Source organism: Sapajus apella, unplaced genomic scaffold (genome assembly GCF_009761245.1).
Source record: "Sapajus apella isolate SASKATOON/1434 unplaced genomic scaffold, GSC_monkey_1.0 scaffold47, whole genome shotgun sequence".
Classification (NCBI taxonomy): Eukaryota; Metazoa; Chordata; class Mammalia; order Primates; family Cebidae; genus Sapajus; species Sapajus apella.
Window position 1 is genome coordinate 1364129 of NW_022436987.1, and position 24921 is coordinate 1389049.

Here is a 24921-nt window from a genome sequence, read left to right on the forward strand (position 1 = left end):
CCCAGGCTGGAGTGCAATGGCGCGATCTCGGCTCACCGCAACCTCCGTCTCCTGGGTTCAGGCAATTCTCCTGCCTCAGCCTCCTGAGCAGCTGGGACTACAGGCACGCGCCACCATGCCCAGCTAATTTTTTGTATTTTTAGTAGAGACGGGGTTTCACCATGTTGACCAGGATGGTCTCGATCTCTTGACCTCGTGATCCACCCGCCTCGGCCTCCCAAAGTGCTGGGATTACAGGCTTGAGCCACCGCGCCCGGCCCGAAAAGGAATTTCTAATCCCACAAAATAACACCTGGGCACAAACCTCTGTCCCAGCAGATAGAAATACACACAAAAAAACTGCATGATTTGAAGGATCCCCCAAAAGACCTGACCTACACCTTTGCCAAGCTATAGTATTCTTTCGGGGGCTCTCTTTCACAATGCAGGAGAGGGAAATCTTACACTCCTTTACCTTTAATGTGAGTGTGGGTACCACATCACTCTATTTGTAACCTTTTTTCTGCAGCCTATCCCTTTTGTCACAGTCAACTCTCCTCTGCAGTCTCCTAATAATGTGTGCATATCTCTGGCATTCCTAATATCATTCGTTCTTATTACACCCATCATCTCCCACAGTGGTTATAGGTTTATATTCTTAAGAGTAATTGTAGTTTCTTATTAAATTTTGTGATCCTGGTATCTAATAGAATGCCCAGGAAAAGGGTTAAGCAATAATGGAATAGTGGCAAAATTAAACTACTGTCTAGAGAGTGGGAAATGTTTAACTGTATCATTATAGTCAATATGGAAAAGGGAACTGGAAAGGAGATGGAAGGACTTTAAAGGTGAACTTCATCACTCCCACACCATTACAATAAGAAAAACCAATTTTTCAGCATGTCTAATTACAAGCATCGTCCCTGATAGCTATATGAAAGTGTCCAATCTCCTTTTAAAGCCATTTCTTCCAGAAGTTAGGAAGCCTAAAAAATATGAACATCTGAAAAATAGAGAGATATTAGTCAATTATTTGGTAGGATCTATGCCTACTAAATAAAAATGAAATTTTAGGCAAAACACAAGTTAACTAAACTTATTTTAGACATTGATTTTAAAAATCTCTAATTAAGCAAAATAAATGCAGCAGAAAGGTTAGAATAAGGATGTCATGGGGACTAGGGACATTTATCTAAGTCCCTTCTTTGTGCCAGGCTCTGCTATTTATTTCAGCATATTGCAATCGTCAATTTGTAGATGTGGTAGGCTATGTGTACATTAAAAAGGAAATTGAGAGAAGAAGAAACTTATGGGTTCAAATTTAGAGTCTCACTTGTCACGCTAAAATGGTATCCTAAGTATTTTCTCCTTTTCAGTTTCTTTAAAAAGGTAACCATTCTATTGAAAATAAACATTAAACAAAGTAAACATGTATAGATGAATCATGTCACCTCAGACAGCTGTACTGTTTAAAGTGATTGACAGGAAACTGAGGATAAACAGATGAATTTGCTTGGCTCTATGTAACCTGCTAGAAACCACAAGTTATACCTATGACAACTAGTGCAATCTTTGTGTATCAAGAATCCACAGCTAATTTGTAATCATAATTTTCCAGTTCACTAAAAGCAGGAAAATATATGGCAAAATATGACAGCACACCAAAATGGCACCCTCTCCACTGAAGCTTCAGACTTCCTCTTGAATTGTTTTATCAGATCCCCCAGCTGGCAGCACTGGCTGTCCCTGCCCCTCAGCCTCCTCTTCCTTTTGGCCATGGGGGCCAACGCCACCCTGGTGATCACCATCCGGCTGGAGGCCTCTCTGCACCAGCCCCTGTACTACCTGCTCAGCCTCCTCTCCCTGCTGGACATCGTGCTCTGCCTCACCGTCATCCCCAAGGTCCTGGCCATCTTCTGGTTTGACCTCAGGCACATCAGTTTCCCTGCCTGCTTCCTCCAGATGTACATCATGAATTGTTTCCTGGCCATGGAGTCCTGCACATTCATGCTCATGGCTTATGATCGTTATGTAGCCATCTGCCACCCACTGAGATATCCATCAATCATCACTGATCAATTTGTAGTCAAGGCTGCCATGTTTATTTTGACCAGAAATGTGCTCATGACTCTGCCCATTCCCATCCTCTCAGCACAACTCCGTTACTGTGGGAGAAATGTCATTGAGAACTGCATCTGTGCCAATATGTCTGTTTCCAGACTCTCCTGTGATGATGTCACCATCAATCGCCTCTACCAATTTACTGGAGGCTGGACTCTGCTAGGATCTGACCTCATCCTCATCTTCCTCTCCTACACCCTCATTCTTCGAGCTGTGCTGAGACTCAAGGCAGAGGGTGCTGTGGCAAAGGCCCTGAGCACATGTGGCTCCCACTTTATCCTCATCCTATTCTTCAGCACCATCCTTCTGGTTTTTGTCCTCACACATGTGGCTAAAAAGAAAGTCTCCCCTGATGTGCCAGTCTTGCTCAATGTTTTCCACCATGTCATCCCTGCAGCCCTTAACCCCATTGTTTATGGGGTGAGAACCCAAGAGATTAAACAGGGAATCCAGAGGTTGTTGAAGAAAGGGTGCTAACAAGGACAACTAAATCTCTGAATATCTAAAATAAGATAACCTATTAATCATTTAATGAATGAGTGGGCTGAAAATCATGTCTGTGAGCTATAACCTCAGACTCGGTATACTGAATATGTATGTGCTTTTCAGAAACATCAGTTTTATTAAGTCTATTTTTATTTTTGCCCTTTTCTCAGAAATATTCTTGGCCCTCTCTCATTTTATTTCATTCTTATGATCATATTTCATCCAAAACGTTGACATTCCTTAAAGCAGATTTTAAAGTGAAAAATTTATGTTTTTGAACACACAACTCTTATTATGTCATGAATTTTATATTATTAAAAATACAACTGTGGTTATTTTGTTGTGTCTGTTGTGTGTAATGTCCTTTTATTCTAATTTTCACAAAAGGGAATATATTGGAGAAAAAAACATAGTAGCTGAAATTTCAGTCCTCAATCGTGAAAGGTTCCTACTGGTCTGTAATTAGACCTTTTTCTCTCACCTTTCAACTATATCATTGCTATTCTCTAGTTCTCTCTCCGCCTCTCTTTCTTCCTCTCTCTCCGTCTCCTTCTCTTTCTTTGGAAGACAAGGTAAACTTTTGTAACGTGCATTGCAAGACAGCAGGAGTTTTGCCCTGAGTCCTCACATGAGTAACAATTATCAATGAGTGTTATTGCATAAGTGAGATTCCTGAATCCTCCTTCCTAATGTGGCTGTGCTTAGAACATTTATCTTTCAGAGCCAATATATCACAGGTTTTGGTATGCAAACAAAGCTTTGTTAATGAGTTAAAGGATCGCTAATATTGTAGCATATAATCCAGCAATAATATTGACACCTAAAATATCTTTGCTGAACATTATTTTTTTATTAATTGGACAGCTGCTAAGCATGCACTGTGTCCTGTGAATTATGTTAGTTATTAAGAAACAAAAATAAATAGAACATTGTTATTGGCTTGAGGACCTCAAAATTTGGGTAGGAAAAATACAAATATGCCTTCCAGAACACATTCTTCTAAACTGTAAACCAGTGAGGAATTAAATAAAAGACATGTATGGGCAGTAAGATACTTGACCCTGTAAGAAAGCATTATATATAGAGAGAAGGTCTGGGTAGTAGGCCTTGCACAACCACACGCACACACACACACACATACACACACACACAGCACAAAAGTTGGGTCTTGCCTGGGAAGAAGTCAAATGAAAGAAATTACTCCAATTCCCATTACTCCTCCAATACCTGAGAATAGTAAGCGATTTGTTTTTGAATATTCTTCTAAAATACAAGAAGAAGTTTGGTGCTTCAGTAACAACTTACAAGTGTGTGTCACTTTGTTTTGGCCATACAAGGAAAAATTTTCAAGTATCTAATGCCAAGCCTGTCCCAAATGTGTGGGTGTTTTAAATTTAACCGAAAGCACCTGAGATTAAGCCCTGTCCTACTCAAGCAGACATTCTGCAGAGCTCTGTCCATTCATTTCTCTTCTCCATCTTGCAAAAATAATAATAATAAATTAGCACTTAATTCCCCTGTTCCTGGATATCTCGTAACCTACTGATCGAAAAATAAGCACGTACAACATATAAGAAGTGATAATTAAAAGCATATAATCAATAATTTAATTAGAAATTTCTCAAAAGTGAAAAGCCATCTGTTAAGATCCAACTAGATATACCTTTTTCTTTATTATCCAAACAAGGAGGACTCCTGAAATCTCATTCTCTGAAACATTTCAACATAAGAAAAATGTCTTGGCTATAAATATGCATAACTATATACCTATGGAAGAATCTTACAATTATAAAGATATAACATGCTTGTAAGGTAAATTTAAGCTACCATTTCTTAGGGTATACTAAAAGTCTGAAAGTTTTAACAATATGCCATATTAACATATACTCAACAAAACACCAAACTTTGAGGACTAAGACTCATGTCATTGCAACATTAAATTTGTTTGTATAACAAGATCACATTGTTTGTATAACAAATCTAGATGTCTATAATGAGCTGTTAGAAAATAACCTCGGGTGCCAGGAAAAAGACACATTGAGGGATTTAGAGTACATACCACCCTGAGACTAAGAAAATTTTCCATAAGTCTCATCTTCCAAAAGAATATGGTAAAAAGTTCATATTTTAAAAATATTTGCCTGAAAAATCTGTTTTGCTTTATTTATATGTAATTTTTAGACATTTATGGACAATGTCAAAACAATATCAGCATATATTTACTCGACAAACAAGATGAACAAATTATGGTTTTATCTCACAAAAATAGCTAATATTAATGCAGATTTCCTCTAGAACTCTGCAGTGCAATATGAGCCACATATTTAATTTTAAACTTGTTAGTAGACACATTGAAAAAGTAGAAACAGGCAAAATTAGTTCTAATAATATATTTTTATTTAGTCCAACATTTCAATAATGAAAATATTATCATTTCAACACATAATAAATGTAAGATAATCATTAATGTGATATTGCACATTCCTTTTCTGTACTAAGTCTTTGAAATACACTGAGCATTTTATACTTAAAGCACATTTTAATTCAGACTACCCAGATTGCAAGCATTCAACAGCCACGTGAGGCTAATGACTATGATGTTAATCAGTACCACTCTAGAAATTTTGCTTTGGAAGTCAGATATGGATAGAAAATAAAGTTGATTAGAAAATATATATTCATCCTGTAATACATCTTATATCATAATATAATACACTTATATTTATGTTATTTTGTTTCAGCTATAATTTTTCTTTTTTATATGCTTTGCCAGGGAAGTCGGAGTTTTAGAGGAGAGTAAAGATTTTTTTTTTAATGTTGCAATGACATGAGTGCTAAATCTTAGGAACTAAGGTGAGAAGATTTATTTTAAAAAGAAGTTTCAGTTACTAGCTTTGTAAAACATATGGTCCTGAAATCCCACAGTGACAGATTTCAAGAAGAGCCAAACCTAAGATCCTAAGGAAAAATGTAAATGGATATTTACTCATCACAAGTAAGGAATATTAGCATTAGAATAATCAACAGACATTAATTTGTTAAAGGTTTATTAGAAGGTAAATAATAAATATAACTTATAATTCATTAAATTGTTCTTTACATCATTTACACACACATAGATATGACTATTTGAAATGATTTTTTGCTATATAATTTTAATAAAATGTATTTTAAATTAAAAGTTTAATAGTGAGATTGTTATAATATACAATAAAGCATGAGTAAGCTGTCTCTTTAAATCAAATTGCTGTTATTCATAAAATGAGGAAACTCAGATTATGCTGGTTAGAACTTATATTTTCCACACATTACATTTGAATTTAGAATTGTGTTTTCTATTTTTGTGAAGATTGTCATTGGTATTTTGAAAGCGATTGCATTGAATCTGTACATAACTTTGGGTGGTATGGACATTTTAACACCCATTATGTTGTTTGCATATAGGGACAATTTAACTTCTTCCTTTCCAATTTGCATGACTTTTATTTTTCTCTTGCCTAAGTGCTAATGCTAGGACTTCAGTATTAGTAAAGAGAAGGGGTGAAAGTGGGCATCCTGGTCTTGTTCCAGATCTTGTTCCAGAAAAAGCTTCTAATTTTCCTTGTTGAATATGTTAGCTGTGAATATAACCTTTATTGTGTTGAGTTAAACTTCTTCTGTACCTAATTTATTAAGTTTTTATCATAAATGGAGATTAAATATTGTCAAATGATTTTTCCACATAGAGAAATGATTTGAAGATTTTTGTTCTTCATTCTGTTCATGGGATATATTACATTTAATTGATTTGCATATGTTGGTTTGCATTTATTCTTGCATCTCTGGATTGAATCTCACTTGATTGTGGTAAATGCTCTTTTAATGTATTGTTGAATTCAGTTTACTAATCTTTTTGAAAATTTCTGCATCCATTTTCATCAGGGATATTGGCCTGTAGTTTTCTCTCTGTGTGCGTGTTCTCATCTGGTGTTGGTATCCTTGTAATGCTGGCCTCTTAAAATGAGTTTTGAAGTATTTTCTCCTCTTCAACTTTTTGGAATAATTTGAGAAGAATTGATATTAGTTCTTTTCTAAAAATTTGGGAGAATTCAGCAATGAAGTCATCAGATTCTGCATTTTTCTTTAGTGAGAAATTTCTACTACTATCTGTATCTCATTATTCATTATTAAGAGTTTCTATTTCTTCATTATTCAATTCTGTAGGTTTTATGTGTCCAAAAATTTATCTATTAATTAGGTTAACTGATTTGTTGGTGTGTAGTTGATCAGAAAAAAGTTCTCATGATACTTTGTATTTCTGTGGAATCCATTGCAGTGTCCCCTTTTTCATCTCTTGATCTTACTTGAGTATTCTCTCTTTTTTCTTAGTTTTGCTAAAGGTTTGTTTATTTTCTCTTTTTTAAAAAAACCCTCCATTTTGTTTTATCTTTTATATTATTTTTCTAGCCTACATTTTATTATTTCTGCTATTGTCTTTAAAATTTTTCTTCTTTGTGCTAATATTGGGTTTAGTTTGCTTTTATTTTTCTAGTTCCTTGAGATATAACATTAGGTTGTTTATTTGAGATCCTTTCTCCTTATTTGTGTATGTGTTTATTGCTATAACCTTATTATTAGAACTGCATTTTCTATGTCCTGTAGGTCAGTAGTAATGAATTCCCTCAGCTCTTATTTCTCTGGGAGTCTTTATCTCTCCTTTGTTTTCAAAGAAGAGCTTTGCTGGGTATAGTATTCTTGGTCAGCAGTATTTTGGTGATTTTTTAAAATATATTTTTCATTCAGCACTTTGAATATATCATTGTACTTTCTCCTGGCCAGTAATATTTTTGCTGAGAATTCTGTTCCTAGGCATATTGGAACTCCTTTATACATTATTTGCTTATTTTCTCTTGCTGATTTCAAGGTTCCCTTTTTGTCTGACCTTTGACACTTTTATTATAATATGTCTTGGAGTAGTCGATTGAATCTCATTGGTGATCTTGATCTTCTTTTACCTGGATATTTATCCCTTTCTCTGGGTTTGGAAAGTGTTTTGCTATTATTTCTTTAAATAATATTTCTATCCCCTTATCTTTCTCTACTCACTCTTGAATGCCAATAACTTGTACATTGTACATTTCATCTTTTGATGCTATCCCATAAATCCCTATTAAGCTTTCCTTATTATTTTTAATTCTTTTTTTCTCCTATCTCTGTATATTTTTAAATAACCTGTTTTTCTGTCTACATATTCTTTCTTCTGCTTCAACAACTCTACTGTTGATGATCTATTATATTTTTCAGTTTATTCATTGTAATATTCAGCTCAGCATTTTTGTTTGATTTTTATGTTATTCTGTCAATTTCTTTGTAATATTTTTTATTTTGCTTACTCATTATTTGCCTTATTTTCTTGAATTGTTTCTGTGTGTTTTCTGAAAGTTTTTTAAGCTTCCTTAAAACACTATTCTGTATTTTTTGTCACATAGTATATACATCTCTATCTCTTTAAGCCCAATTACTGGCACTTTATTTTGTCCATTTGGTGATGTCATGCTTCCCTGATTGCTCTTGATCCTTGTGGTCATAAGTTGATGCCTGTCCATTGAAAAGGTAAGTACTTATATCAGTTATCACAGTATGTCTTTCTCTGGAAATATTCTTCAACAATAAGCCTATTCAAAGATTTTGAACCAGTCATCTGGTATGGTCCCTAAGCCAGTAGTCACCGCAGTCATTGAAGACCTGGGGGTACTGTACGCCTATGACTTCGGTGGCTAGTGTGCAGCAGTGGGCTGGAATTCCATGGCTTCTGAGGCTGGTACGGGGCCAGCCTAGAATTCAGTGGTCCCTGAGGCTGGCACAGCATTGGGGTGCACTGATAAGCGCATGGCCATTGAGATCTGCATGTAGTTATGGGTTATTTGGAGTCCAAAGCTGCTATAGTCAGCCAGTGGTGATGCAGACCAGAATTTAAGTCCATCTCACACATAGATAGCTACAGGTTCCCATCTGGCACTGAGGCAGATCTAGAGGCTCAGTTTACAGATATTGGCATATAGGTCTGTCTGGTGCTGGGCTTTACTGTGGCATGGCTCAGGAATGAGGTCCAAGCAAAGTCCAATGCTTACTTCTCTGTCTTTCTCCTAAAATAGTATAGCTCTCTTTGTTCTGTTTCCTGATGTTGGGGGAGGGGTAGCATGAGTAAGGCGAAATTGTCCTTCCTACATTCTTCAATGCATCTTTTCTTATTATTATGCTATAACCAGGTACTGTGATCTCTCACGTGGTTTTCTTAGCTCTTGTAAAAACATTTTAATGCATGAACAATTGTTCACATTGATGTTCCTATGGGAGAATGGTCACTGGAGAATCCTATTCCAATATTTTGCTCCACTTTCCTCCCAAATGAAAAGAAGACATTTGAGAAACCAATGTGCATAAGAAAATAATAAAATTCATTTCCACTTATAAGTTAGAAACATGTTTCAGGATCTGGTTAAAAACGTTTTATAAATTAGGTCATCCAATTTATCCAGTAAACAGAAAAGTCAAAAAGTAAGAGGGTAATTAACTATTACTCTTCCTAAATGAGTACATTATAACTCATACTGAGATTGGTGAGTCAAAAGTCAACATCTTATCAGTGGCTGAATCAGTCTTCCTGGAACATAAATGAAAGTCAGCCTCATTCCAATAAGCAGGATTAGGTTCTATGGTAGATAAGATTCCATTGAACTGTAAGCTATATAAGGCTTTATGTAAGAATATTTGGAGCATACATTGTGTTAATAATTTGATTCTTTCCCTAAGAAGTTGTTAAAGAAAATAAGAAACAAGACGTGCACATAATATACACTTTTAGTCATCAAAATAACTAAATATATAAAGCATCATATTAAAGCTCTAAAATATATAAAGTAGAAAAAAAATGAATAAAACTCTTCACCAGATTCAGAGGAGTTTATAATCTACTACCAAAGGGAGATATACACATGACACAAGAAGGTCAGATTAATTTCATGGAGGTAAATAAAGGAAGGGTTTGTAGAGTATGTACAGTTTAAACTGAGACTTGTAAGATAGGCATAGCTTTTCAAATGAAGAGAGTAGTGTTGCTTTTTATGTGGAAGAGGTTACTGGAACATAGACTTAAAAAAGAAATTTAGGAGGAGCATAATGTGAAAAAAAAATGAGCTACAAGCTAATTTGCATGATAGGTAAATGGAAGAGTAAAAAAAATGAGCTACAAGCTAATTTGCATGATAGGTAAATGGAAGAGTAAAAAATGTTGTATTTCAATTAGGATCAGTCTTTGAAGTTGAGAAGGAGGGAAGATAGAAATATGGAAATCAAAGCCATTGTTTTGGTGAAAGACAATACTATAGAAATAATAAATTGGGCCAGGTGTAGTCACTCACAACTGTAATCACAGCACTTTGGGAGGCTAAGGCAGGTGGATTGCTTGAGCCCAGGAGTTCAGGACCAGCCTCAGCAACATAGCAAAACCCGTCTCTACAAAAAATATATATATATATATTCACCAGGCATGGTGGTGCATACCTGTAGTCCTAGCTACTTGGGAGGCTGAGGGCTAAGGTGAAAGAATCACCTAAGCCCAGGAGGTGGAGGTTGCAGTGAGCCAAGATTGTGGCACTGCACTCTAGCCTGGGGGATAGAGTAAGACCCTGTCTCCTTGTCTCAAAAAAAGAAAAGAAATAATAAATTGGCTTATAAGCCTTCCAAAAATAATTTGATTATTATAGATTAGGGGACATTCTGAAATGACTTATAAAATAATATCTATGAGGTGCTCAATTACTAACAAAAAAGGGACCTGGCTACTAAATGTTAATTAATCCCAGGAAATATCGGTCAGTATCTAGGTCCCACCATTTTTAGAGCATGATCAGGATAAAAATTGCAAAGTGTTAAACATACTTATTCTAAAAAGTCACTAATTCAGATGTCTGGATCCTATGGGAAGTTATACTGGCCCAGAGACAGGATATAAAGATTGAGACAAGAAAGCTAAAAGTAGGATGAAAAAGACAGTTTAACTGTATATCTAAGACATGCAGGAAAGAGTATGAATACAGATGGTGTCAGAAATCTGATGGAAAAATCAGGTAGGGTAGTATGAAGTCAGAAGTTGGCAAATATATCTTTAAAAAAGGACACACAAATTCACTTAAAACAAAACACACACACATACACATAAATATGGGTCATCTTAAGAGGTAAAAAATCACTAGGAAAAAATAACCATAAGAAATTCACACTCCATATAAGTCGCAATAGATAAAAATATTAACAAGATCTGTCAAGGAGAGAGGAGGCAGCGGATGTCACATATTATTCACTCTACATAAAATCAAAGTTCTTGAGTCAACATCTGTATCTCCATGAGAGATCCATTCATGGCAAAAATAAAAAAAAAATCACACTGAGCTGCATCAGGGAGAACCAAGACATCTAACAAATATGTATGTATTAAACAACAGTGGAATTTAAAAGCATTTAAAATAATTGGAATTATATTTATCCTTTATTTGAAAAACTATTCTAAGCTCCTGTGATTCTGGCTTATCAATTCATACTCACATAGATGAAGTCAGGAAAATCTTCCAAATAATTCTAGAATGTCAAAACACTAAGATACCAGTCGGTGCAACAAGAAGCTGGAGCCAAGAAGTGAATATCCGTATAATCAATTGAAACACTGAGGAAAGCCAAATCTAAACTTATTCTTACAGTAACAATTTAAATTTTCTATGCATCATAACAATTATTGCCCATTATCAATTTCTGTTTTCAAGATCAGGTCTCATTCATTTTATTTCTTTCAACCTCCTCAGCAGGTTCTGGATTCCCTGCTTGATCTCCTTGGTTCTCACACCATAAACAATGGGGTTCAGAGCTGGGGTAATGAGGTGGTGCAGGATGTTGAGCAGGATGGGGATGTCAGGAGGAATTCTCTTACTGGCCAGGTTAGTGATGAGCAGAACCAGCAGGACTGTGGTGAAGAAAAGGATAAGAATGAAGTGGGAACCACAAGTACCTAGAGCTTTGGCCATAGCTCCCTCAGCCTTAATCCTTAGCACAGTTTTCAAGATAAAAAAGTAAGAGAGAACAATGAGGATGAGGTCAGAGCCCAGAAGAGTCCAACCTATAACAAACTGGTAGTGCTGATTCAAGGTGGTGTCATCACAAGAGAGTTTGGAAACAGACACATTAGTACAGATGCAGTTCTTGATAATGTGTCCTGCACAGTATCGGAGTCGAGAAGAAAGTATGGGGATAGGCATAGTAAGAAGGTCATTCCTGGCCACAACAAAGATGGCAGCCCTAGCCACAAATTGATCAGTGATGATAGATGAGTACTGTAGGGGCTTACAGATGGCCACATAGCGGTCATAGGCCATGATCATGAATGTACAGGACTCCATAGCCAGAAAACTGTTCATGATGTACATCTGGAGGAAGCAGGCAGGGAAGCTGATCGACCTGAAGTCAAACCAGAAGATGGCCAGGACCTTGGGGATAACGGTGAGGCAGAGCACAATGTCCAGCAGAGAGAGGAGGCTGAGCAGGTGGTACAGGGGCTGGTGCAAAGAGGCCTCCAAATAGATGGTGATCAGGAGAGTGGCATTGGCCAACATGGCCAGGAGGAAGAGGAGGCTGAAGGGTAGGGACAGCCAGTGCTGCCAGCTCTGGAAATTGGGGAAACAAATGAGGAAGAATTCAGAGACTGGGGAAGTGGAGTGGTTGCTGGGTAAAGTCATGAAATAAATCCTCAGCTGAGAAAATTTCACCTGAAATTGTGTTTGATAAGACATAGGAATTAGAAATAGAAAGCAAAGCTATTAAAACATTTGCTAACACTTTCTAATTTATAAGATGTATGAGATACAGATGACCAATCCCAAATGAAGGCAATGTTTAGTAAATATTAACATAAATAGTGGAATGCTTAGTAAATTATTACTGAAGTTAATTTAGAAAAGCAAATAAAACAGACTAAAGTTTCGAAGAAAAATGATAGAAATTACTTCATTAAAACAAACTGTAAACTACAAAAAATTCCAAATGATATTGACAAAACAAATTGAATAATTATAGATGCCACAGGCTAGAAATACCCAAGTTTATAATCTAGAATTAATAAATGTGTCATAAAATAATTTAATTATAGGGTCCTTTCAGTAAGTAATGTATAATTTGTTAGATGGGAGAAAATAAGTATTTCTCTCTTTTTATTAAACACCAAAGGACATTTCAGATGGAAAAAATGTGTGATATATTCCCAATCCTATTATAAACTAGAAGAAAATAAAAGTAAATATTGATTAAATGTATAGAGGAACTCCCAATCTCCCTAACACTCTGACATATTGTCCTGTGGCACAACTCATCCTGGACATACTTAATCCAAGCCTGCACAAGTGCATCTCAATGTTCCTATAGAAAGTTGTGCTCAAAACTTATGCTGTTGTCATCAAAATTCATAACCACTCATCTGAAATGAAAATTTAGTACACATATTCATGATGATAACCTTCTCTGGTTAATTCATTCCTTTATCCACTTCAAGCAATTTTTCATATTTTCTATTCTTTTCAAATACTAAAGCTCCTCTTCTCTCAGATAACCTCTCTAACTGCTTCATAAAGACAGTAGAAACATCAGATACAAGTCCTCTACTTCCCATGATAGACTCATAAACTCATCAACATCTACATCCTTGCTTTGCTTTCCTCATTGCACCAGCAGAATCGAGGGTCTATCCTTCCTCTGAATGGCAATCCTTGACCTCACATTTTGATTCTATTCACCTTAGGAACCCTGGCTCACGAATTATCCAGCCCATTTCCTGTGCATTCAACCTCTTCTAAATCCTTCCCATGGATATTCAAAATGTTCAAGTCTCTCATATCTTAATTACTTTCTTTATCTATCCTGCATTCTCATTTGGATAAAGATCATGATTTCATTTTTTGGAGAAATATACTAATCTCTTTCTTCTTCCTATTTCACACCCAAACTTTTAAAGGTTCAAAGAAGGCAATGGACATCTAAAAAGGGACAAATGACTGTTGATTCAGTAGTCCAATTGAGAAGTGATCAGTGTATGAACAAATAGCTCTGGGATGGCTGTGAGGATGAAGAAAAGGGACATATCTGAGAGGTATAAATATAATGATAGTGATATAAATACAGTGATTACACTAGTTTCATAGAAGAGGAGAAGATAGAATTCTAAGACTGCACTGTCTGTTCTGTCTCAAATTACTAAGTAAGTTTCACAAAATAAAAAATAGGCTTTGAAAAGACTTGATATATGGTGTGGAGGCAGAGATATGGATCCAATTTTGATGTGTTGTTTATTGGCTCTGTAAGCTATCAAAATATATATGAAATGAAATGTTAGAGAAAGTAGTTTAAACTCATTTGAAAGTTAAAGAACTGGAAATCATCAACACACAACATATAGTTCAAACCATAGGACTTTAAATAGATATAATTATGTAGAATATATAGATTAAAGACAAAAAAACATAAAATAGAACCCTTAGAAATGCCTATCCTTGATTTTAGGACCAGAAGAGGTAAAGATATTGCAAGAAGACCAAAAAGGAATGAACAGAGAAATAATTGAAAATGAAATGGAGTGGACAGACATGCTCACATGAAGCATTTCAGCTATGTGAGAAAGAGATTATCCATTGCATTCAGCAATTAGGTAATCATTGGTGATCCTAGCAAAGAGTTCCATGTGAAGACAGAAATAGAATGGGGGAGGACAGGGAGCCAGCAGAGCTGGAGTGAATGGACACAGGGAGGACTAATTACCTCATCAGAGATCTTCAACAAACAGCTTCACATGGAGGGAAAACTAAATGCACAGGTAGAACGGCATGTATCAATGCATAGATTTTTTTTTTTTTTTTACAAAAATCAAAGTGAATACATTTAAACTGTGGGGCAAAAGTCTAGGAAGAAAAATATAGATGATTAAAAAGAGGAAAAAAAGATAAAGCAACAGCCCTGGAGAGACAACTACTATTTCAATTAAATACTGTACAAAACACACCACTGCCTAACTTTCTCTTCTCTCCTTCCCCAATCCACTGTTAAATCTCTGAGATACACAGGACGCATTTTCTATCTTTTATCTGATACTGTTTTTACAATATCCAGAACTTAATAAATTCTTGATAAATGCTTGTGGGGTAAATGTTTGATTTTTATTTTGACTAAAACAAGAAAAAAAAAAAAAAAGGAAAATATTAACCAAAGAAATCAAGGGAACTGACGGGGAAATCTAGGCAAGCCACAGGAAGAAGCTCAAGATAATAGGAGCTGAGTGAGCTGTGGGCCAGAGGTAGAGACAGTGACAAAACTAAGCTCATGTGGAAGCTTGGGTAATCTTAAACAAGGCATTCTACTTTAGTGCTCTCTGGCCCCAAAAGCTGGCACTCGATGGGAGGGATACCCCTGATTCACCCCACTGACCTACTAGGTCATTTGCCTTCATACATACATCACCACCAAACTACCTGGTAGTTCCTTCAAATGGAAACGAAAGCCTGAGAGATCTTGCAGTCCACCACGGCAGAATAGATCCCGTCACCCTAATATATTCTTATTTCTTGCCCTCTGCTCATTCTCTTTTCTGTAATCCACTATGTCTGAGAGATCACTTCCTTAACTTGTGTTTTTTCTCACCTCTTATGTGTAGTCCCTATCTATGACCATGCTTCACAATTCCCAGATTCCAATCCATCCTCGTCAAGTCCTCAATCCTTTCTCACATTGCAGACAATTGTTCTGATGAAATTCATCTTCTGCTACCTGGCTTTTACTAAGAAGACTGTACTTAGTATAAAGAATACGAGAGGACAGATGAAAAGGAATAGTAGTAGAGAAAAAGTGGTTAGATACCTGAACATACTGTCAGGTGGAGTTACAGGCATAAATATGAGTCAAACTTTTGATATATTCTGTTAATAACTATTACAAAGGAACACTGCACTAACAGAAGTAACAGTGATCAGAAAGAGATGGTTAACTTTTCTTCTGCTTTGCTTTTGTTCAAATATGCTTTGGATATTGTATCCGATTTAATTTACCTTGATTTAGGGACCACTTCTGAAACTGTACCACATAAATAAGATACCAAAAACTCATTATAAGGAGCATTTAGGAAAGTGTAGATATTTTAACTAAGTGAAGCCTTCCAAAATATATGACTGACCTTCAAGGGGAAGAAGAAAAAACTAGGGCTATTACAAAAAAATCACAGGGAAGTCTGTTCCTGCTGCTATAAATCATGTCTAATAATCAGAGGAAGCTTTCTCTCCCATTAACACCGGGACATGTCAGGAGAAGGCAGTGAGCACATTTCCTCACCAGCTCTTGCCCTGAGCCTCAAGGACCTGGGTGTCCTGTGTCATATTAAACTCAAAATGCTGTCCCAGAACCCTTCTTTTTCTCTTTTAAATCCCTAGATTGCTATTTCTGGGCACATGTGCATGAAGTTCTCAGCCACAGAACACATGGGATCCCTTGTACGCAATAATATGAGATTGCTGAGACTATAGAAGAGCCTTCCAGCAGGAAACTAGGATTCCTAAATCCTCATGCATCCAATATCAGAACTCACAGGCTTTTCCTTCTTTTTTCATGGGGGCCAATATAAGCATGAGGAGAAAGTCTCCTGTTGAGTCCTCTGGTGACCCAGGGTCTCCTGACCCACCATAGCATTGTTCCCCTCCCTTACCCATGAAACTCACAGAGGATACAACAGATTAAGTCCTGCTTGAGGAATCAGCTGCCTGCATCCAGTTACCAGAGCTGAGACTGCTTCTGAATCTAGCAGATTTTATAATCTACTGTCAGTTCCTCACACTGTCCCATCCCCTTCTCCAAGCCAGCTGGGAGCAGTAGTTTGGGATACTGGGACACGGCAGCTAAGTTAAAAGTTCCCATGAGACCTAGGCTGGAGTGCAGTGACACAATCTTGGCTCTCCGCAACCTCTACCTTCCAGGTTCAAGCAATTCTCCTGCCTCAACCTCCCTAGTAGCTGGAATTACGGGCACCTGCCACCACGCCCAGCTAATTTTGGCATTTTTAGTAGAGATGGGTTTTATGGTGTTCGCCAGGCTGGTCTCAAACTCCTGACCTCAAGTGACCAGCCTGCCTCAGCCTCCCAAAGTGCTGGGATTACAGGCATGAACCACCGCACCTAGCAAAGAACAGGATTTCAATGTGGGAGAGAATTCAATTCTGTGTCTATCTGCTTGACCACACAGACCATCCTCTTAAACATTCACTTATTCTACATTCAACACTGTCATTGCACTGTCTGCCACCATACCACCACTCTGCCACTGCCAGCACATGTGCTGCCCTGACACTGCCTGAACACACATCCAAGCGAGCACTTTCCTGCCACTTCCCTGATGAAGCACTTTTGCCAGCACCCTCCATTGGGCTGTTGTTGCCAGGGGACTGAGAACACCTTGACTCCTCCAGTGTAGTAGGTGCTTAACTCAGAGGGGCAAGAGAACAAAGCCAGGGGCCTGGTCCCAGCCCCTCAGGGTTAGAGCACACAACCCAGGAGTGCTGAGCTGAGTCTTGGCCCCCTGAAAATGTCCAGAAATGAAGCCAGTTGACTGAATCCAAATTATATCACAGTGAAACCCTCAGGGACACCAAAGAATAAAAAAGCAAAAAGCCTCATCCTAAGGAGAAATTCAAAGATTCATGGAACATCAGCCAACACAGGGGAGAAAAAAACAGCATAAGAACTTATGGTGGCAGTGGCAGTGCAATGAGAGTGGTAGTGTAACAGCATGGTGGGGTCCACGCATACATGTGCATTGGCAGTGGCAGGGTGGTGACATTGAGGTTTGTGTCCATGTGTGTACATCAGTGATGGTGGAGTGTCAATGTCTACATGACTCTAGCAAAGCATTGGGGGCAGGCTGCAGGTGATTGCATGCCAGTGGTTGGGGGGCTTCTGCCAAAGCTGACAATTAGGTGGAGTCTGTTGGTGAAGGAGCTATGGCAGTTGTCACTGCGAAGCTTGCTGATTTGGCAACTGAGGCTGTGACACAAGCATGTGCAGCCATGCTGGGACCCTGAGAGAGGCTGGCAGACAGGGTAGCACTCAGATCAGACTTGCCTGGTCCCACAGGTAAAATATCCCTGTTCCCTACAAGTTCAACAGCCAACAAGGTCAAAGACACCTAGAGGAGCATGGCAAGCCTTGGGGGACGAGTGTGTCTGACTGTGCTCCACTGCAGCCAGTCCAATGCCAAACCTTCTGGGCTCCAAATGGGTTGGAGTCCCGTTCCTTCCACATATGCAAACAGTTGTCCCTGACAGCTCAAATGTTCATGGAGGTTGTGGGGTCCCCTGCAGCTAGGATTGCAGAGGCCCATGGAGAGTGGGCCACATCATGCCTATATAACTCATCCCTTCCCCAGGAGCCACTCAAGGCTAGAAATGAGTCCTGGTGCTCAGAAACCCCATGCAAGATTTTCAGCTTCCTCCTCCTTCAGCCCAGGTCTGTGTCCTCCCTCAGTCTGCTCTCAATTCTTTCCTTCCAAAGATCTGCCCAGAGTGTGTCAGTCTTCTTGACGGTTTTGTCTCTTGGTGGGAGAAACTCTTCATGGCTGTGTCTAGTCAGCCATATTGGCTCTTCTCTATTCTGCTCTCGTCCTTATGAATACCTTACTCTTGTTTATCTCGGACTTAATTTATTGTTCCTTTTCTAAATTACTAAGTTGTTAACTTAGATAATTGATTTTACATCTTTTCTCTTTTCTAATATAGGCATTTAAAGTACAAATTTTCCTCTGTTTTCTCTTTGGCTCATCTCACAACTTTTGCTATATATACTTTTCAATCAGTTTGAGATATTTTCTAACTTCCTCTGTGATTTCTTACTTGTTCCATGGGTTATTTATATGTATTTAGTCTAGTTTCCAATTACTTCGCTCTTTCCATGCTATCTTATTTTCTAATTTAATTCTGTATTGGTAAGAGAATACGACCTTGCGCACACACACACAAAAAAAAAAAAAAATCCTCTGCCCCTGCTCCCTATGGCTTTCCAAGCCCCCATGTGACATTGTCAATAATCCCTAAGTTCCCTCACCCAAAGGATGAGAATCCTCCCTCCTACTGCCTATTAGAAAAGAATCGTTCTACTATAAAGACACATGCACACATATGTTCATTGCAGCCCTGTGTACAATGGCAAAGACCTGGAACCAACCCAAATGCCCACCAATGATAGACTGGACAAAGAAAATGTGGTACATATACACCATGAAATACTATACAGCCATAAAAAACGATGAGTTCGTGTCCTTTGTAGGGACTTGGATGAATCTGGAAACCATCATTCTCAGCAAACTGACCCAAGAACACAAAGCCAAGCACTGTATGTTCTCACTCATAGATGGATGTTGAACAATGAGAACATGTGGACTCAGGGAGATGAGCAGCACACACAGGGGACAGTTGGGGAGGGTAGGGGAGAGATAGTGGGGGGTGGGGAGGGAGGGGAGAGTGGGGAGGGATAACATGGGGAGAAATGCCAGATATAGTATGCACCTAAAGTAAAATAAATAAATAAAAAGAAAAAAACTTCATTTCCACACTTTATACTTCCTCAGAGGAAGGTTATTCTTCCTCTCAGCACAAGGGGGACACATGGGAGTAAATACTTCTCTCTTCTCTCTGGTTTCTTCTCTCCTTTGCTTGGTTTTCCATATGGGAAGAAGGGTCACTAACACAATTGGGCAGAAACTGATGGGAGCAATGAATGCAATGGATGTGGTTATTGTGTTTCCAAAGTACAAAACATGTTCTAATATGTTTCACTACCTGCTTCATGGGTATGTAAGGATGGTAGTAAACTCTCTTTTTTGTATTAAATGCCATAGCCTAACCTGCATAAGAGCTTGTGACCTGATTTTTAGAGAGATACATGGAAAACAACTATTCACTATTTTGCATTTTATATTCCACTAAGGTTTCATTTATGAGATTTTGCAACAGCCATCAGATGCCTGGATAATTGTGCTTGGAGTCTACTTTTCAAATCAAATTTCATCATACGGTTACTTTTGTTTTTTTAATGAATATTTATAAAACAAACATATACACAGTACTTGGTATTACTCCTTCTTTATCCTAAGCACAAATGTAAACAAATTAAAAACACAAAGAGATACCTTTCAAAACAAATTTACTAAACACATATATATATTTCTTCCTTGAAAATAGAAATTACATTTCATTATTACTAGAAACGATTACAGCCTCTTCTCCGCTTACATTTGTTTTAAATAAGTAATACCCATACTGCAGTAAATGATGTTTTCTTACACTGGCCTTCTCAGCTGCTTTGAAGAGACCCTATTGGTACACAGAAGCCAATGATCTGGGGCTCCCAGCACTAACTTAGAGGTTTTGAAGACACCCTAAACCTAAAACCAACCAAAGAGTGGGACTTTACAATTACAATGTTGCACGGCCTATCAATGGACAAAGGCAAAAAAGATGACACATCCAGAACTATCATCTGTTTCTCCTATCCCCAAGTCCTACTGACACAGGGAGTAGAGAAATGTTGAAATCAAAAGCAAAAGAAAAAATGGCAAAAATAGTCACAAATCCAGGTATCCAGGTACATCCCAATAAGCCAAGTATCTGTGGGTGTTCTTTAGTATGGCACTAGTAAGATTAGAAGGACTGCTCACTGCAAAATGGTCTATATTCATGTATCTACACCAGTCATAGGCTCCTCGACGTGTGTCTCCAGAAGGCGCCTCTGGGGAAAACTATGAGAATATGTTCAGATCAATTCTTTTGGGTAAACACCCCGAGCACTCGCTGGCGGATCTGCTGAGTCTTCACCCCATAGACAAGAGGATTGAGTGCAGGTGGCACGAGGAGATACAGTGTGGCCAGAAGAACATGAACATGATGGGGTACATGGTGACCAAAGCGGTGAGTGAGGAAGGAGAAAATTCCAGGGACATAGAAGATGAGAATCACACAAACATGAGATCCACATGTGCCAAAGGCCTTCAGTCGGGCCTCACTCCCTGGTACCTTCAGCACTGCCTGGAGGATGCGGGCATAGGAAACACCAATGGCCAAGACATCCAGCCCAATCACAAGCAAGGCCACAGTCAGTCCATAAGCTTGGTTCACCGTGGTTGCTGAGCAGGCAAGTTTCACAACAGCCATATGTTCACAATAGGCATGGCCTATGACGGTGGCCTGGCAGAAGATAAGTTTTCGCAACAGAATGGGGAAAGGGATGAGGAGTAGTATTCCCCGCACCAGCACTGCCATTCCAATGCGTCCTATGACCCCTGGATGCAGGATCGTGGAATGGTGCAAGGGGTGACAAATGGCTACATAGCGATCCAGGGCCATGGCCACAAGTACCCCCGACTCCATGGAGGAGAATGCATGGATGAAGAACATCTGAATCAGGCAGACAGTGTACCCAATCTCATGGGCGTGAACCAGGAGCACTGCAAGGGCTTTGGGTGCAGTGGAGGAGGCCAGAACCAGGTCGATGGCAGCTAGCATGGACAGGAAGAGGTACATAGGTTGGTGCAAAGAGGAGTCCATCCAGATGATGAAGAGAATGGTAACATTGCCCACTAGAGCAAGGAGGTAAAGGATGCCCATGGGCAGTGCAATCCAGTGCTGGCTTTCCTCTAAACCCGGAATCCCTACCAGGAAAAAAGAAGGCTGGGGTGGCCTCCAGCTGGAATTGCTAAGTGCCATTATCAATGGCTTGGAGGGGAAAGAGAAAAAAGAAACCAAAGTCATGATTTCTGCATTTCTGGTATGTTATCACATTGCCCAAATGTGGCAACCATCTTCATGAGAAGAATAAAGTGACTTCAACTGCAACCAAAGGGTATAAAGTTAGATGCAAGGAAGAAAATCTCCTTTTTTGGAGATCATTATTTTACTGGTGAGACAGACACAAGTCTGAATTAATACAGGCGCAGTTTTGTTTAGAGATAAAAGTAAACATAAGCTGCTTTTGGAGAGATGCTTAAACTCTACTATTCAGTTGTTTATATTTTGGAACTGTCTTTTTCAAAGAGTTATTTTTATCACCCTCTTGGCATTACTGAGCACTGCAAATCAATCTATTGTTTTTGAAATTTGTCTTAGTTTCCATGACATGTAATTCCAGAGCTATTCTTCCTGTTGCCTCAGTCCCACCATTTTCTCTATTTCATTGTGTCATTGATTCCCGGGATCCATCCTCTCCTTTCATCCCTCTCTGTACATTATCTCTGAATTGATTTCATCTATTCCCATCGTTTTAACTGTTTATATATTTTTATTTCTTCCAAATGTATGTTTCTTTATCCAAATATCTTTCTGAAATATAAATTAATTTTTCCATTTGCTTTGTGAATATCTGTACCACATCCTCTACATATTCAACACTGGATTAATTCACCTATTTTTTCCAAATTTGGTCTACTTACTTTTTGGCATGAATTTTGAATCACATCCCTATCTACCTACGTAATCCAATCTAAAAACTTATGAAGCTATCTTTATTCATAATCCCACATCCCTTTTATCCCTTCGCCAATTTGTGTTGACTTTATTTTTAACCCTACTTTATATCCACTTCTGCTTCTCAACCCCCAATGTCTCTGCCTTAGTTCATACCCAACTTCGCTAAACTGGACTATTTCATAGACCCAAAACTCTGAATATGATAGCTATAAAATCTGAAATGCCACGTGGGGATATATTTCCTAGGCTTCTTTGTTTTTGTTTTTGTTTTTTTTCCAGAATCAACTTGAAATAACAATGACATTTTTATTGAGACCTCCAGGGGAATCTCATAATCTTCAAAAAATTCACCCTCAGTGCTTAACATCCCACACAGAGAGGAAGTCCATTCTCTTTTTTTAACCTACCCCCTTCTGTTGCAAGCTTCAGCCCATTTCTCATTTTTTAGCTAAGAAGTCAGAGAACAGCTGTGCATTTGTGGAAGGCACTCAAGACTTGAATAGAAGCAGTGAGAGAAGAGCAGTAAGATTAAAACCAAACTACAGAGGGTGAAGCAGAGAAGCAGAGACACATGCGCCTGAGTATAACCTGCTTCTACTTTTGTTGGATGGCTCGTAAGCCTGGAGTAAAAGTCTACAACTGCTTAGTAAACGGTAATTTTTTTTTAACTTATTTTGGTTTAATTTTTAACTCGGAGTAGGTTGGGGTGGGAAGTGGATAAGGGATAAAAAATCACCTATTGAGTACAATGTACACTATTCGGGTGATGGGTACACTAAAAGCCCAGACTTCGTCGTTGTGCAATTCATCCATGTAACCAAAACTATTACTCTTAAAGCTTTTGAACTTTTTAAATAAATTCTAATTAATTGTAATTAAAGTAAACAGGAGGTCCCTCTATGATTCTTAGAGGAAAAGCAGAAAGACTATTTTCAGGAAACTAAAGACAAAGCTGTACTTAGTTCTTCAGTCGCAAAGCAGAGGACAATTACTGAAGAGTTGAGGTTGTTCAGCTAGGTACTATTCATCTAATTCAGTCCAGGCAATCTACCTTTTGTGAAGTTGTGCTCAAATTCTGTAAGGTACTATGACATGTCTCCTTTTCTTTCCTATTGTAATGCCTTTACCACTTTATCCCTGCATTAATGACCTCACTCTCTAAACCAGCCAGCATGTCAGTCTTTGAAGAGCAGCGACTCAGCATTACTTATTTCAGCAGCCCCAGGGTGAGCTCCAGAAGCACCTGGAATCTAATCAGTAATCAGTAACATTGGATGAATAAATAAACACTCATAAGATTCGATTAAAAAACAAATAAGTGTATTAGTGTCTTAAAAGACTGAGAATCACAGGAAGGTGATAAGGCAGAGGCTAAATTTAAGGGTAGGAATCATGTAGCAAACAAAGGCATGTCTTTTGAGGGGGTTACTGATTGAGCCTCAATATTCTTCATTTTAAGTGATGCTTTGGGTGCTTCATGGCAGAAAGAGACCTGCTGAATCCCTGTCATGAGAGAAGATGGTGAAATCCTGGATGTGTTCAGAAATAAGAGGGTTCCTTTGGTCCCTAGTAATCACTCTGCACTACCTCTAGCAGGCAGAGAGGCTTCATCTATTGGATATGATCTGGCCCTCTCTCTTCAATCTCCTTCTTAACAGTGGCCTGGACTCCATGATAGTGGGGGAAAAAAAAGAAGAGGCAAGAACTTACAGAAACAGTAGGGGAGGGAGGGCACAGAAACAATGGGTCCATGATAATGACCTAATAAAGAGGAAGATACAGAACTCAAGCACCAAGAGGCAGAGCTCACAACATGGATGATAAAATAAGCCTGGCACAGGGCACTGTTCTCCTGGTCTCTGGGCTGTCTTTGAGGATATGCCCTTTAAAGTCTTGGAGCAGCCTGGAGGGAGACTCAGAAACACAGAAAGAACTAGGAAAGGGAGAAAACTCCCAGATTCAGGAAGGTCTGGGAATTTTGATGAAGAATTTTCTGGAAAATTCAAGAAAGTTTCATTACAACCCTCCCTGCTCAGCCCCGGGAACTCCCTAAGTGTCCAGTTCAATCTCCATGATGACCCTCTGCCCTAGCTTGTGGGTAACAATGATGAAGAGGATTTTCTATTCAGAAGGGCTGCACAAATATCAAAGAGGACATCAAACACATCCCTCGAGGTCTGTGCAGCTAATGTTTTCCAAAGATATGAAACATGATTACTAGCTCGGGAAAAGCTTGGGTAAACGTAGCAAATCAGCTATATCTACATGCACAATATGTATGGTGAGGATGCCACCTAGGACCATGCCAAATGGCCCTGTGAATGCCTCCGGCTGACCATGAAGGCTTAAAGAGATTGGGAGGTGTCCGTATGTTCACAGGTTAACCCTCAGCCCTACCCTAATCACTTTTCATCTATACTATTCTTTTCTTTCCCTTTCCCCCACTCTCATAGAGTCCAGGCTACTGTTAAGAAGGAGATTAAGGAGAGAGGGACAGGTCATGTTTTGTAAAAGAGCCTCCCTGCCCACTAGCATCTAAATGGTAAAAGCCAGGAATAGACAGTTTGTTTGAGGAGTCAGGCTTGGAGAGAACAACTAATCTAACTTGGAGGGAAATAAAATTAAGACTACTAAGAAGTGTCAGACAAGAGGTATTGGGAGAGCCACACTAGATAAGCCAAGAAATAACCCCTGTCACAAGGGCTATAAGAAGGGCAGAATTCAGATGGCAGTAGTCTTCCCCCAGCCATAAGCCCAAAAACTTGCCTCAT

The 24921-nt window shown here is 38.6% G+C and overlaps 3 protein-coding genes across 3 annotated transcripts; 1 reads left to right on the forward strand and 2 right to left on the reverse strand.

Annotated features, from left to right (window-relative positions):
- Positions 1-1139: 1139 nt before the first annotated feature.
- Positions 1140-5697, forward strand: LOC116525027 (olfactory receptor 56A3). Its single transcript, XM_032240543.1, has one exon. It carries the CDS (start codon positions 1630-1632, stop codon positions 2575-2577), a length of 948 nt encoding a protein of 315 aa, XP_032096434.1. The 5' UTR covers positions 1140-1629; the 3' UTR covers positions 2578-5697.
- A 4561-nt stretch (positions 5698-10258) lies between these two features.
- On the reverse strand, positions 10259-12350 carry LOC116525336 (olfactory receptor 56A5). The gene has a single exon (XM_032241140.1). The coding sequence runs from the start codon at positions 12348-12350 to the stop codon at positions 11397-11399; it is 954 nt and encodes a 317-aa protein (XP_032097031.1). The 3' UTR covers positions 10259-11396.
- A 7485-nt stretch (positions 12351-19835) lies between these two features.
- Positions 19836-22052, reverse strand: LOC116525337 (olfactory receptor 52L1). The gene has a single exon (XM_032241141.1). The coding sequence runs from the start codon at positions 21434-21436 to the stop codon at positions 20447-20449; it is 990 nt and encodes a 329-aa protein (XP_032097032.1). The 5' UTR covers positions 21437-22052; the 3' UTR covers positions 19836-20446.
- Positions 22053-24921: the final 2869 nt, after the last annotated feature.

Coding starts and splice junctions, on each gene's coding strand:
- LOC116525027 (XM_032240543.1), top strand. CDS start 1,630: ATGACAGCACACCAAAATGGCACCCTCTCCACTGAAGCTTCAGACTTC.
- LOC116525336 (XM_032241140.1), bottom strand. CDS start 12,350: ATGACTTTACCCAGCAACCACTCCACTTCCCCAGTCTCTGAATTCTTC.
- LOC116525337 (XM_032241141.1), bottom strand. CDS start 21,436: ATGACTTTGGTTTCTTTTTTCTCTTTCCCCTCCAAGCCATTGATAATG.